The 15,046-nt window shown below is 37.1% G+C and overlaps 1 protein-coding gene across 1 annotated transcript in view; it reads left to right on the top strand.

Annotated features, from left to right (window-relative positions):
* The window catches only part of KCNMA1 (potassium calcium-activated channel subfamily M alpha 1), a 518,368-nt gene that overhangs the window by 436,347 nt on the left and 66,975 nt on the right, over positions 1-15,046 (top strand). The window contains 2 exon segments of the mRNA XM_086616846.1: positions 14,729-14,758; positions 14,761-14,821. Of these exon segments, the coding sequence (XP_086472972.1) occupies positions 14,729-14,758; positions 14,761-14,821 (91 nt within the window).

Raw genomic sequence — 15,046 nt, 5'->3', positions numbered from 1 at the left:
ATCTGTAAGTGGTAAAACCAGTATATGTAACAATAGGCTTTTTAATACAACAAGTTCCATCTATTTGATTAATTTGGATGTTTACCCTGTGACTTACAGTACTTTGCATAAGAGAATTAGTTTGTCAAAAATTAACGTTCACCCCTTTTATGAAAGGTGTACTTCAGGTAATAGAGTATTGTTAGACTGCAACCAATGTACTAAAAGTCTGTCTTCTGGCAATAACATTACTATGTATGAGAGCAGCTTAGAAATATTGTTCTATGCTTATGTGTAGAAGACAGAAGTAACAGCACTGGGGTTTGAAACTCCATGTAACCAGCAGGTGGTGGTGCTGGCTTAGAAATAAGTAGTGACTGAAAAGCCTCCAATGAAACAGTTTTTTTTAAAAAAACCTGTGTATTTCTAATATTTCAGGTGGCTCGTTTTAATTCTATAGACGTGTTTCCAAATACGTATATACAGTATAAGTGCTTATATATAAAACCAGTGTGTAAGTAAGCATGCGCAGCATTTTTTAGTTAGTTTACATATGAAAATGATATTATGACCTCACAGGTAACAGTTGTGTGAAGACCTCCATCCCAGAGGAATATTATAGCTGAACCTGAAAAATGTTGGGGATCACCGAGCCTGATCCTATTAACATTTAATAAATGGAAGTTTTTCCACTGATGTGGATGAAAGCCAGATAAGACTGATGATAAGAAAGCCAGAGTTAAATGTCAAGATTTCAGTTCCTCCTGTTCAGAGACGCAGACACTTCTGCACCCTTTTGTACAAGGGTAGACAACAGCCAAAAGGGAAAATAAATTCAATGGCAGCAAAGTTTAAAAAGTAAAAAAAAATAAAAAAATTTCCACTTTATTGGTGGCATATTAACCACCTAATTAAAAAAAAAAAAACAAACCTGAGCAATGTCCTCTAAATTGTGTCTTTCAGAAGTAAGACAATTCACTGGGAAGCAGAGGAAGAATTAAAAAAAAAAAATCTTATAAGTTAAGAATATAGTTCCCTAAATTTATAAAAAGTTTATGAAAATCTCTTTTTTAATCAACAATGCTTTATTGGCAGGGAAATGGGCACGGGGACCTAGTCTTCAGGAAATGTGTTAATGAGAACACCTTCATCACAAATTTATTTTTAGACTTGTCATGAGCAGAGTAGAGAAAAGTTATTTCAGTTTAGAATTTCAGGATATGCAAGTTGGATTTACACTGGAAATATGTATTTTTAAGATGTTGAGATAACTTTAAATTGGACATCAAAAGATGCTTCCAACTTTAAATTGGAAAACAAAGTAATAATTCTAATTAGATTTCTGCAGGACAAAATCTATACTTCCCAGTGTTCGCAGGAAGGAAACAGTTGCAGCAGACCTAGTTGAAATTTGTGGACTCTTGCTCCAAAGCAGTCAGCATGTAACTATCCCTTTCCTATGCACTGAAATACTCTCTCTTGCTGAGGAACACAATGTATGCAGTAAATACAAGATTTCTAATCCCAAGGAGCAGAGCAATCACCAAGGACTCGTGTGCTTATTTTTTGCCTTAGTTGCTTCTAGGCATTGTGTATTTTCCCACTGAATTTAGTGGAACTGAGGTGGTGTAAAAAGCAAAGTGTTCATAGGCACAATGGTGAGTGGCCTTTCAGGGTTTTGTTTTGTTTTTTCTTTAATAGGAGCTTTTTTTTTGTCCACATAGAGAATGTCACTGGTTTTAGCAGCAACTGATCACATTGTGACTGTATTCAGTCACAGAGGAGAAACTTCCTTTGCTTTGTAAAAACAAGACAGATTTCGCCTATGGTTTGGCAGAACTACATAACTGCAGTCTACCCTCACTAGTGCTGCAACTTGTCCCTCCGTGTCCCTTACAGTTGGTGTCAAAATCCTCTCTGAGGCAATAGGACAAAGGACAATAGGCTTTGGATTGCTATGTATTGAGACAAGGATAGTCTATGACAATGCACTGAATTTAGAACTGTGGGTGTGGAGATACTACAGATTGCTGTGTGTTGCTACTTTTAAAGAACCTCCCAAAGACATGCCTTTTGGCTTTACGTAACATGCCTCGGGGAACTGTCAGAGGACCACTCATAAGGAAATCAGTATCCTTTAATTGATACTGTATTTTTTTTTTACAGAAAGAAAAAAAAAGCATAGAAATAAAAAAGATGTTACAGTTATTTGATGTTAGTAAAAAAAACCCAGACAAACAAAGAAAAAAAAAAACGAAAACAAACACAAAACGCTGTAATAACAATTTACTTTTATCACATATACATGTGGTATGCTTTTATGGAATGTATTCCAAATGTACTTTCCAAACAGCAAGAGCAGCCTCACCATCTTATACCTAGTAGATCTGAGAAAATTAGTGATTAGCAGCCACATTTTCAGATAATTTGGTCACTCGAGTCTTAGCAAGAGCCGTAAGTGAGGAACTCCATTAAAAGGGAATTGACTGCAAGAGAGCAACCCAAAGCTGTGTAACAGATCAGTGGTTGAACTAAATCCCAGTCAAGAGATTCTCATTCCACTGTTTGTAGCCATGGGATCATCAGGTACTCTATTAAAAAGTTAACATGTGGCTTTGAGCAATCCTTTTGTACTTTGGTTCTTCCAGACAGCAGCTGGAGCTCTAAAATTGGAGTTCGTAGCTGCTTGAGACACAGTAGGACACACAGGGTCTGAACAGCTCTTTTCTGACACACAGGGGTAACATGTTGTTGTTGCTCCCCCTCAGTGTTCAGATAGCAGAACAGCTTGTCATAATGAAATAACAGAATTTAAAATTTAACTCAGAGAATATTTACACTTGCCATATACGATGAGAGACTTTGAGTTTCCTTATTCTCCAAAGTGCACTCTCAAAAGACAAAGTCAATTCCCTTCACTTTGATGTTTGTCTGGGGAACAGACCCCCGTGAACATAGACCATGCTCTGTTTTAAGTTCTACAATTTAGACACATCTCCCTTTCTTCACTCCTTCCCAAAATAAACTTAACTCTACCCAAATAGTATTCTCTATGTGTGCAACATGTGGAGAAGTTAATGGGACAGTTACATAGACAGGGTAAAAAAAGCCCACTGATGCTTTTTTTTGTAAATTTTCATTTGACAGTTTTCCAATAACAGTATAATGACTTGAATAAACAATTACAGAGTGAATCATAAATTGAAAAGGCAATGGAGAATGGACGCTAAAAATGAAGAAAAATGCATGAGGGAATGCTAAATTCTGAATCAGAAAAGATGTTCAAGGTTCAATGGACCTATGAGTCTAAATATAAATTAGAATTTGATTAGGAATTAAATGAAGTCTCTTTTTTCCTACTGTGCACATTTTTCAGGGGAAAGGGAAGATGATTGTTATGTACAAATAGTGTCACATTGTGTATATACATCTATATAGGAACAAGAAACCAGGTCCATGAAATCTGGAGCCTTTCTACTCTAAATTGCTGAAGCCAATTGTAAAATGCTGTATATATGGGAAAGGCTTTCTTCCTGTCCCATTTTATCAGTTCACACCCTGAAGCATGAGATATGAACAGCTCTTGATCTAAAGTTAGATCAACCACAATTTGAACAGCCTTAAACCACTTCTTTTCTTGCTGAAATCGTAGTAAGAGAAGTGATAACAACTGGTATCTCTGTAAAGCATTTGTAATAATTATGCTCCTGAATTAAACTGGAGGAGCAAAGAAAAATATCCAAGTTCTACAGTAACCTTAGGGGGTTATTGTATCCCTGAAAATAAATTAAACTAGCATAAAATCATACCCTGGACCTTTTTCACCAAATGATTCAAGTTAAAAGTTTGCTGGGTTTCCAAACACCTTTCTGTCTTTCATTCCATATACACATGTAACCCTAAAAGCTCAGGAACTTAAAGTTTATCGTGGTTACACAGAATATCAAAGCAGCCATCTAGAATATGTAACAGGATCCAGCCTAACAACATTCTACATTTTCTATTAACTGTCTTTTTACAACATTCAGAGAAAAACAAAGATAAGGAATATATCTGTAGCTGAGTTTCAATCCTTTATGTGTGAGGAGAATTAAGACTGAAAGACCATGTATCATTAATATAAAATTTAAGCATTGGCTGCCAATAGAAAAAAAAAAAAAAAAGAGCAATGCATCTTTCTATTTTATGTACCTTTAGCCAAAAGATGCAAGCCTGAGACAAAAATAGAAAAAAAAAATAGAAAAAAAAAGATATTTCTTGGGCTGCACTGTTTCAAAGAGAATGTCTCGTGTAAGCACCATTCAGTATTTGTAAAATGTTCTGAGATGATGTGTTCTTGACATTCTTGGATCTTGATGTTTTCTTATCTGCTTCAGATGGCACACATGCAACTAAAAGCCAGTGAGACTCATCTGCTTTTCTAAGGTGGTAGTATGTAGAGATACATAGTGTATCTGTTTGTACAAAAATAAAGAGTGATGAAGTGCATTTCCCTGAGTTTGTAATGCACGTATAAACCAAAACAGCAGTCCTGTTTCATTTGAATTATCGTTACACATACCAAACACACACCGCTCTGCGGTTTCTAAAATTAACATTCTTCTATCTCATCAAGCACCATTGTGTTATAGTTTGTAGTCAATGATTTCATTACATCTGTTACTACCAAAAAATAAAGTAAATTTGTAAAATAAATAGTTCATTGTCATAAAGTGATTTTTAAAGGAGATGAATAATTTTTTTTTTTCCCCAGAAAACAACAAATGTTCTGATAAAACCATTTTCGATACAATGCTAAATTCCAACCCCGACTCATTGGGCACATTTTCTTTTCTGAAACTACCTTTGATAAGAAATACGTTACAAACTCATCAGTTTAGCTTCCTGTTAACAAAGAGACAGCAGCCGTCTGGATTATTCTAGATCCGCAGTGAAACTGCCACACTATGTATGCTCAAACTAAAGCTGTGCGAGTTTGACAAGGGGCAGATGAATCCAGGAGTTATTGTGCAGGGGTTTAAGTCTATGCGGCAGCTGACGGTTGAAATAATCATCTATACATCGCTCTGAGCTAACTGGGGAAAGGTTGAAGCTGTATATTTTCAACATATCTAGCCTAATGGTTAATCTGTTGTCTTGTACAGGGGGTGCGGGGTGGAATCACAGCAATAGCTGACAGTTTGGAGGAATTGCTGTGGGTATTTTCAGTTGCCTGATTCACAAAGTGGTAGGTAGCAAAGTCTAAACAGGCTTATCATTGAAAGAGGGAAGTCATGCTCACTGTCACTCCCATCAAAAGAACTCCGATAGTCAAAAGCTCGATCAACATATTGATTATTTGCATTTAGTAATTCAGAGCTGCAGCTTGTCTTCACCCACCATGTGAAAGCTGAGCTTTATGGAAGACATGCCAGATTGCAGAATGGTGATTGCTCCTTTGGAGGTCAGCTGGGAAGATGCTTAGGAGAATGAGAACAGTTTAGTTGGAGGGAGAAATAAAATATTTTTTCAAACCAAGGTAGTTTAACTGTTGAAAACACTCTCTATAGTTCCAGTGCTGGAGCTGGCGTGTCTGCACAGTGACATGGCATTACTCACTGCAGAGATTAAGGGGGTGCAGTATGAATTAGACTGAAACAAAAATGAAGTATCTGCAAGTGACAGCTCTGGCTGATGGCTGACTATGAAGGAAAACACTGCGCTAGTGTCTGGCGAAAAACGGTGCTGAAAGCCTGGCAGCTGATAGAGATGGGGGAGGAAAGGAGCAGTGGGTATCGGTGGTGGTTGTTTAGAATGTCTGGTTTTGGTCAGGATATTTTTTCTCCTTTAAAACACATTTTCATCTTCCCTTCCAGGCAAATCATGCTGAAGCCAGTTTCAGCCATTTTGTTGAAAGCACTGTACTGGTATTCTGCCTTGTTACATTTAAATTAAAGCTCAGCCCAGTTTTAAGTTATGGCAAGCGCACGCTCACAAAGAACAAACAGATTGCCATAGGCATTAGAGTAACTACATTGGTTGTTTTAAAAATGTTCAGGGAATTGCCGATTGCATTTCAAATTATCTTCATTATAATAAATAAAATGTATAAAACCAGAAACAGGCATGATTCTCTAATGCAGTCTGTAGGCAAGTGTATATTCATTGAGCTTTAAAAGGATTTCTTGAGGGTGGGGAAAGGAATGGGAATGTATGCAGCTTCAAAATACCTTTACATAAATTGCATTAATATCTCACATTTTGTAGACATTATTTTTTTTCTGTCTAGTGTTGACAGGTTTCTTGGGCAAGTTCTGTACAGCATTTACCAAAAGTAGGTAGTCTACACCCAGGGAACAATTAGGAAATAATACAGAAAACATGGGATTTCTTACATATACTCTCCTCTTATCTGCTTCCTTGTGGTTTGCCATTCTCAAAAAGCTATTCAAAATTTGCTCTCAAAATGACCCGTAAGTGTTTCTGTTCTTAGTTAACCATAGTAATGCCTTATGGATAGATGACAAGTATCCTGAATAGTTCTAATAATCTCTGGCAGAATAAACAATGCAGGCCGCACACCCATCCTGTGACCATTTGCGTTGAAAATAAAGGCATATGTCATATTAGTTAAAGAGAAGCGAGTCAAACTATGACTAGAAAACAGTTCTCTCTTAGTAGACTCACTGGTGCTAAACTCATCACATACTTAAAAGAGAACTCTTGGGGATTTGGAGGTTGCAGTTTGACATTGCAGAGTGGTAAAACAAATTACCCCAGTCCAGACATTGTGGTTGCCAAACCTAGTCAGGCACTGACAATATGTAAGAATGTATTTAGTTCCATATAATTACAGCAGTCTTTGTTTCCCAAATGTATTTTCTATGTAAATCAGCCCACATGGTGGTGCAAGCACCCATTCAGATTTTAAAGAAATTATTAATAAAAAGAAACTGCCTTTGCTGAACAACAGGGTGCTATAAAAACCAGAAGTGTTTAGGTTCTGCACACTGTAGTATGTATCTGCAGAAGTGACAGTGTTGGCCTGTATTTCTCTGCTTAATTAGAAACCACAGTAGTGTCTTGTGTTCAAAGTTGCACCTCTGTGCTTTCACCTGTAGTTCCATGTATATTCTGACATGCTTGTCTTAGTGGCACAGGGTGCATGTAGAACTTGACAGGCTATTGAGACTAAAAATAACCAGTTTTACTCTTCTAGTGTAAAAAATAAGTAATTGTTTTTAGAGGAATGGAGAAAGAGATAATTGTCTCTACCAAAGATAGGTCGTTCAGATATTATACTGTAATCTTTGCTTTTCAAGATTGGGTAAAAAGACATGAGCCATAAACTCTTGGAGTCAGAAAGAAGCTTGTCCTATGAACAAGGTATTTCATAGTCATCCACTATAGGGCTTTTTCCATTTTCAGCTGAAGCAGCTGAGCTCTTGTCAGAGGCAGCAGGTTAGATGTCATGGGATGAAACTGATAGTTAGGACTTTTAAATCTGGAGTAATTTGACAAAAAATGGCAACTCTGTTATCCCCATTGTCTAATGTTTTGCTTTTCAGTGGTACTACGTATCCCCACTGTTAGAAATAAGGGGAGGTGTAGGATATGTTTTAAGCAGCTCAGTCTGCCTTCATGCTGAACAAAATCATGTGATGCTATTAAATATGATGCCAAGCTCAAGCTATTAAGCTGTACCAAAAAACCAAGGTATTTTAGTTCTGGCTCATGCTGTGCCACTGCAAGCACAAAATCTTGGGGAAGCGTGCTTATGTCTGCATGCAATATGCCATGAGACATACACTGTTATGAAAGTTTAGGGATTAATTGTCAGGTCTGGTATCTGAAACCATCGCTTATTGAACTCCAGAAGAGGCTGTAAAAAGATTGTCATGTTTCTTAAACAACTTGATTGGAGGGTGGATAAGCATTATTAATAGATTTTGGTCTTCTTCCATTGCATGTGAAGATACTTTGATGCAAGCATGTAGATTTATAAACATTATTTCCAATATTACTCTTGGTAGTTTAAAAATAGAACTGAATTGATACATTTCAAAGTATTCAAATATATGCTTGACCAGCATTTTTTGTGGCAGTATTGCTAATCAAAGATATATGCCATCCTCCAGTGATTTAAAATCTATGTGAAGTCTCATGAGTATGCATTATTATCATTATACTTTAAATGTTACTACTATTAGAAGAGAGAACAACATTGTGAGTTAGACTCTAGTTCTGTTTTCCCTGATTTTTCTATCCACCTCAGTCAGAGTAGTCGCAAGCCATCAATTCAGAGATTGTTGAATGGAAATGAATACTTTGTCACCAAATAGTTGAACCTTGTTAAAAAGTGCATTCAAGTGACATTGTAATTCACATATAATCACCTTTTTGTGAGAGACAGATTTTGTGCTTGAACAAAAATGGCAAACGTGGATGCTATTTACTTAGCTTTCCTGTTGCCAGATAGTGTTTCTATCTGATGGTAATCTAGACAAAGATGCCAAAAGACATGCTGACCTCCTCAAATAATTCGGAGGTGCTGTCTGCTTGAAGTTCTCCATGGAAACTTTCAGGCAATTGAAACATACAGAAATAATGCTGCAGGATTATCAGTCCATAAACTACTCCCTACCTAACCTCCTCACCTCATAATACATAACAGAATACTTGGGAGTACTGGTGGACGAGAAGCTCAATATGAGCCGGCAATGTGCTCTTGCGGCCCAGAAGGCCAACCGCGTCCTGGGCTGCATCAAGAGGAGCGTGGCCAGCAGGTCGAGGGAGGTGATTCTCCTCCTCTACTCTGCCCTCGTGAGACCTCACTTGGAGTACTGCATCCAGTTCTGGAGTCCCCAGCATAAGAAGGACATGGACCAGTTGGAGAGGGTCCAGAGGAGGGCCACGAAGATGATAAGAGGGCTGGAGCACCTTTCCTATGAGGACAGGCTGAAAGAGTTGGGGCTGTTCAGCCTGGAGAAGAGGAGGCTCCGGGGTGACCTTATAGCGGTCTTCCAGTACCTCAAGGGGGCCTACAAGAAAGATGGGGAGAGGCTGTTCAGGAGGACCAGTTGTGATAGGACAAGGGGTAATGGTTTTAAAATAGAGGGAGGTAGATTCAGGTTGGATATTAGGAAAAAATTTTCTACCATGAGAGTTGTAGAACACTGGAACAGGTTGCCCAGAGAGGTGGTGGATGCTCCATCCCTGGAGACGTTCAAGGCCCGGTTGGATGGGGCCCTGAGCAACCTGATCTAGTTGGAGATATCCCTGTTCCTTGCAGGGGGGTTGGACTAAATGGCCTTTGAAGGTCCCTTCCAGCCCTAACGATTCTATGATTCTATAAGATCTTAGTGGCTCAGTAATATACCGTCTTCTCTATAATATACTCATTCAGAATGAAACAAGAATTAGGAGGAGATCATTACTGTGTATTTTTACCAGAATAGTATTTTATTATTGTCTTTTACAGAGAATGGCATTTATTGGAGATATTAGTATAGATTTTTTGTTTAATTATCTGTGATATATTAGAAAAGGAAGACTAAAAATCACAATTTCAAGATAAATTCATATTTAGGAAATTAAATTAATTAGCTTTCTTTTCAGAGGTGCTATGTATGACCTTCTGAAATTTACAGTATTCAGCACTTCCGAATACCCAATGACTTTTATGTAGGTTCCTAAACATCAGTTTGATTCCATAAGTATGCTTGCACAATTTAGAAGTGTTGACCTTACTTTTTTCTATTATGCCTTATTTATTTTAATAGCAGCAGAGTGCTTTACCTCCCCTGTCATTTTCAGTAGATTCAAAGGAATAAACATCTTCCACAGCTAGTAAATCTGAAAGCCTTTATCAACATGTGGGAAATAACTGTTGCCTCAGACACACTTACCCTAGGATGGGATTATTGCTTAAAGATTATAATATTGTGGAATAATCCTTTTGTAAGTATTCTTTTATAAAAAGCCATTTTTAGAAAAAAAAACACTTAAGAAAGCTGCAAGTATAAACCTTTATTTCAGCTGTAGAAACTGATACTTTAAGCTTTAAAGTCTGTAATTCCACATAATATCAAAATGGATTCATGCCTGTGGTTTGAAATAATTTTTAATACAAAGACATTAATTTACATTTTTTCTTATTATTTAGAAGTAAAGAATGCAGCTAGATCAAGTTACCCAAAATGTTCATATCAATTCAAGAATGCAACTACTAATGCATTGGTTGGTGCCAAGTCCACTGAAGGAATCCCGGAACCTGTTCCACTTGTTAATAACCGTAAAGGGAGCCTCTTCCTACCCAACAACCCCTCGCTGCTGCACCTTAACTTATTGAGTTCTGTTGAACAAGGAAAATCTACGTACTGTAGATTGCAACGGGCACTCAGCTTGCCTGTAAAATATCGCTACCACTCCCAAAAGCCTGGGTTGAACCAAGATCTCCGTAGGTAGCCCTGTAGTTGGATGCATAAAGCAATACAGATTGGTTTGTGCATGGTTTTTCAATCTGTTTTCGGTGTGCCTATGACATTACTAATGCTCTGTTAAGTGCTTACAGATGTGAGTTTCTCCAGATGTGGTGATTAATAAGTTAATTGAGATAGCTAGTCAACTAATGTTTCTGGGTGGTTTGTGCTTTACCTTTCATATGGTTTATTTGCTCTGAAGCATTTACATGCTGGGCAGAACAAGTTTACCGGATATTCCAGTTTGTGTGATGTTCAGTAACATAGATGTTATTTCAATTTCCAGCTCTTTTTGGGGTCTGAAAAACAGTGTCTGTAAACTATTCTGCTAGTGATCTGGGAGAGGCAGTGAAGAAGACAGATTTATTTAAAAAATAGCAACAAAAAAATAAGAAAGAAAAAAAGTTGCGAACTTGTCTGCTGTTTCTGAAAGACATTCCCTTTATTTTGCTTAAAAAATGAAATGAGGATAAAAGTCAAGTAATATGTTGTTACAGATGTTCAGCTCCACATTAAGGCTGTTAAAATTACCAGCACATCTTAAATCAATTCATGGAACATTGTCTGGAGGTTATGTCATTGAAATAATGAATCCTCTTTGCTCAAGAATAAGCAAATATGCTAAAACATCAGTGGAACTTTAAATTAAACTCCACCATAAACTGGAGCATCAGAAGCCTCATTAGACTCGCCTGACACTTTTCTAGCATTGAGTCTTCCAGTACTGCAAAACAGATTCTCTGCCTGTTAGACAAGTGAGCACTGGGTTGTTACAATAGTCCAGTAAGTATTATACTTAGGGATGTGGAAGCAAGCTCTTGAGTTTTATTAGAACTCAGAGGCTGGATTGAGTTCCAATTCTATAAAAGTCTGTGTTCAATTCTTGAATTTATTTGCAACTTTCATAAAAGCTGGTCAAGAAAATCTGCATAATGTTATCTTACTGTATTTTAGTACAAACCCCATAGCATAAAGACATAAAAAATACTAAAAATGGGAACTCATTCTCAACAAAAACACTAGGTCAAACTTACAACATCAGAGTTGAGTTGTCATATATCACAGGCCATTATTCAAATATGGTCTTTCATAAGAACAAGCCAATTTAAGACTCCCTTCTAAATTAATGCAGACACAGGAACCATGAAACTAAAATGATATTTTTATGACTTTACTAAAAATTTTGCTAGATCTATTTCTTTAAATATGCAGGAAATTGATAAGAGTATCTGAAGTAATTACATATGTTTTATATCCTACTTACTACTAAGAAGCCACTTGTGAGTTATCATTGCAACACTTTTAGGAACCAAGCCATAGGTGATGGTGTCCATTATATACCATTCACATATTTCAGCTTCATGAATTCCCTTCTCTCATTCTTATGGAGCTGTTTCTAAACTGCAGACGCCCTGTCAACTTTGCACACAGATTTTGTTTGAAAAACAAAATCTTGTTTGGATGTGATATGATTAAGATAGATCAGCTTTCATTGCTGCAATGAGAATAAATGGCTTCCTTGCTTAAGCAAAGCATTACTTTAGCAACAAATTGAAATCCCTCAGAAGACTCTGCTAAAAGGTGTTAACTAGTGAGCTGCATTAACCTTGGACTTTCCAGGCAATTGGTGACAGTAACATAGTTTGAACATGACAAGCACAAATCAAAAGAAGGAGCTTATTCACTGTAGATGCTGTACCAAAAATATGTGCAGATTTCTAGAAATCTAGTCTAGAAATGGTTATTCTGGATGATAAGTAGACTGATTTTTAATTGGATGGCAGAGTAGCATCACCTGGCAGCACTGGAGAACACAAGTGTTGGAACATATAGTACAAATGGTCCTTATTGTACTAACTGTCAGTATTTGAAAAGATCAGACAGCAGTCTTATTAGCTAGCTGAAAACTTGGAAAAGTGCTCTTTTTTAACAGTGTTTTCTGTTGTTCATAGAAATATTTCTGGCTCTAATGTCATCTACAGTTGACTTGTGTTAATGTAAAAGTTTGCACATGGTCTTGATGGCTATATATCTTCCTTAAACTGTTAAAATAGTCTAACAATACACTTCTGGTGAGGTACTGAATCTTGACAAACAGTCTGTAACACCATGGTAGCACATTAAATTAAGTTAAATTTAGAATTTTTACTACCAAGAGAGCAAAACACAGCAGTTGTAGATAGTTTCTGGAAAGAACATTTTGCATGGTTCTTCTTCCTTTGATCTTTTAAGTGGTGGATTCATCAGAATGGAACTGAATATATCCTATAAAGAACAAGAGAGCACAGTGTGTATCTTGAAAGCAATTATTCTCTATGTGGAATAGCATGCAATAAACTTTTTGATAGACAAGTTTTAAAACAGACTAGGTCATTTCCAAGAGAATAATTTGCAGAGGGTGTTCTGAAATTGCACAAATACTTGCGCTTGTTATAATCAGAAATAGAAATACAGCACTAACAAAATAGTTCTATGCATATTCACTTCAGGTTACAAATAGTTAACTACTGAAGTATCTAGTTTAGTTCAAACAAACTGTCACAGGAAAGAAAATTTCAATAGTATATTTTTGAGACTTTTTCTGTGGGGTTATTTATCTGTCAGCCAAACAAAGAATGGTACTTGACAAATCATCAGTGAGCATTTCCACTATAGGACTCAGACTTGGGGGGAAAAAAGCAGTCAAATGAGAAGGAAACAGCTTTGTCTTTGGGGACGCCACCCAAGAGGAAAAGAAAGTTAAGTTAGTGAAATAAATCATTATTATACATCGTTGCTCTGATTCTAAGTATTACCTTTTGCACCACATGTGGGCGCATTTATTGTGGGGTGAGCTTTTATTTTGTTTTGTTTTTCTTTTGCAATCCTTTCTTTTGTTTTGATTCCCTTGCTGAATTAGTGATGCCAGGTCATGTAAAAAGACAGCACATCTGTCTTTTCAGGGCCCAGTCCTTCAGCCTCGACCAAGGCAAAATGAAGTACCATAGCAGACTTGGGCAGACAGGCAGACATGACAGGCTAGAATGCAATCTGTAATAAAATAGTATCAGAAGAGGGTTATAGCAGAAGGATATTGCTTAATTCTTCCCAGATAAGTCTGGGGCGGGTGATGTATAGGTTTTGCTTTGTTTTCTCCATAGCTTGTTGCAAATAGAATTTTCTTTCCAGCCTCTGCTTGTTGCACTGCTAATGTGTAATATAGCTACTACTACCACTAATCTCTTTCCTTTTAGCTTTAACAGCAGCAGCTTCTTAGGCATCAGTTATATTATCTTTAGTTCATTTTTTCAGTTAACAATAGGGGTGGGGGAAAAAAGTGTATTTTCCCTTCTTTATATTAGAATATTCATAATTAGTGTGAATTTGAGAAAGCAGGCATAAGATAACTCTTTTTGATAGCATGTGGAAACCTTATGCACAAATTATCAAGTGCAGTAACAATCTTGAAACCATAAAGATGATGGTTAGTTTTATAGATGAGTTATTAGGAAGCTTCACTGGTTAAGCAATACATATTGTGACATAGGTTATCCAAGAGTAGTTTATGATTGGCAAAACTGCAAGTGATTTTACACCTGGAATTGATCTGTCATTGAAAAACACACCTCCTCCTCATTAAAAGATTGCATAACACATGCATCCTCTGTTATCCAGGTATTGTCTCCCCCCTTCCATTCAACCTCATTCTGTTCGCTCCTGTTAAAAACTCCCTTTTGTGAGAAGAGTAGAGCGATGAGGTCTGACTCGTGGCTGCAGATCTGTGCACAATGGCAGGCTGCGTTCACATTCCCCGACTAACTGAATCATTGAACATCAAGGCTTGAATATTTTACATCTCTTCATGAAGACTCTGTTGTTTGGCATGTGAGGAGCAAGAACCAACTGGTGTCTAGTTCATTAGCAAAAGCAGGCTGGCAGCTGTTATGTTGGTATCGCAAATAGTACTTTGTCTTTCTGGGAATATAGCAGAGCACTAATTCTACTTTTCTGTAGCACAGATTAACTGAAAATAACTCTAAGAATAACCCGAATGTGGTTCCCCCCCTTTTTTTTTTGAAGTATGAAACCAATTTGAACGCCTGTGTTCAAAATCCTGGTATTCTTCCCTGCTTCTTCTTCAAACAAATCTCTTTGACTAACATGTATTTCATTTTTATTACTGTTGGGCCTATGTTAGCAATGAAGTATCAGTGCGTGAATGGACATAGTGTGTGTTCTTTGCTACTTCACTTGTATTTCATATTGCACTTAGAGCAGTACTGATTCTCATGAGTTCCTTGTATTTCCAGTCGAAGATGAGCAGCCGTCGACACTATCACCCAAAAAAAGCAGCGAAACGGAGGCATGCGAAATTCACCCAACTCCTCACCCAAGCTGATGAGGTAAGACTGTAAGAAACTCATATCTTCATCTCCTTTCTTCCTTCCTTCCTCTTCTCCTCCCCCCACATCAAAAATAAGGGGACGGGATGGAAAAAAAAGATTGTTAGATGGTTTCTGAAAGGCTGAAGTATTTATTCTGTCAGCTTGTCAGCAGTTAATGATAGAGCTGAAAAAAATTCTGTCATGAAAAACAGTTTGAAAAGCTGTTTGAAAAATACATAGGCT

Source organism: Tauraco erythrolophus, chromosome 9, assembly GCF_009769465.1.
Source record: "Tauraco erythrolophus isolate bTauEry1 chromosome 9, bTauEry1.pri, whole genome shotgun sequence".
NCBI classification, from domain to species: domain Eukaryota; kingdom Metazoa; phylum Chordata; class Aves; order Musophagiformes; family Musophagidae; genus Tauraco; species Tauraco erythrolophus.
This window is presented reverse-complemented; position numbering and strand designations above follow the sequence as displayed.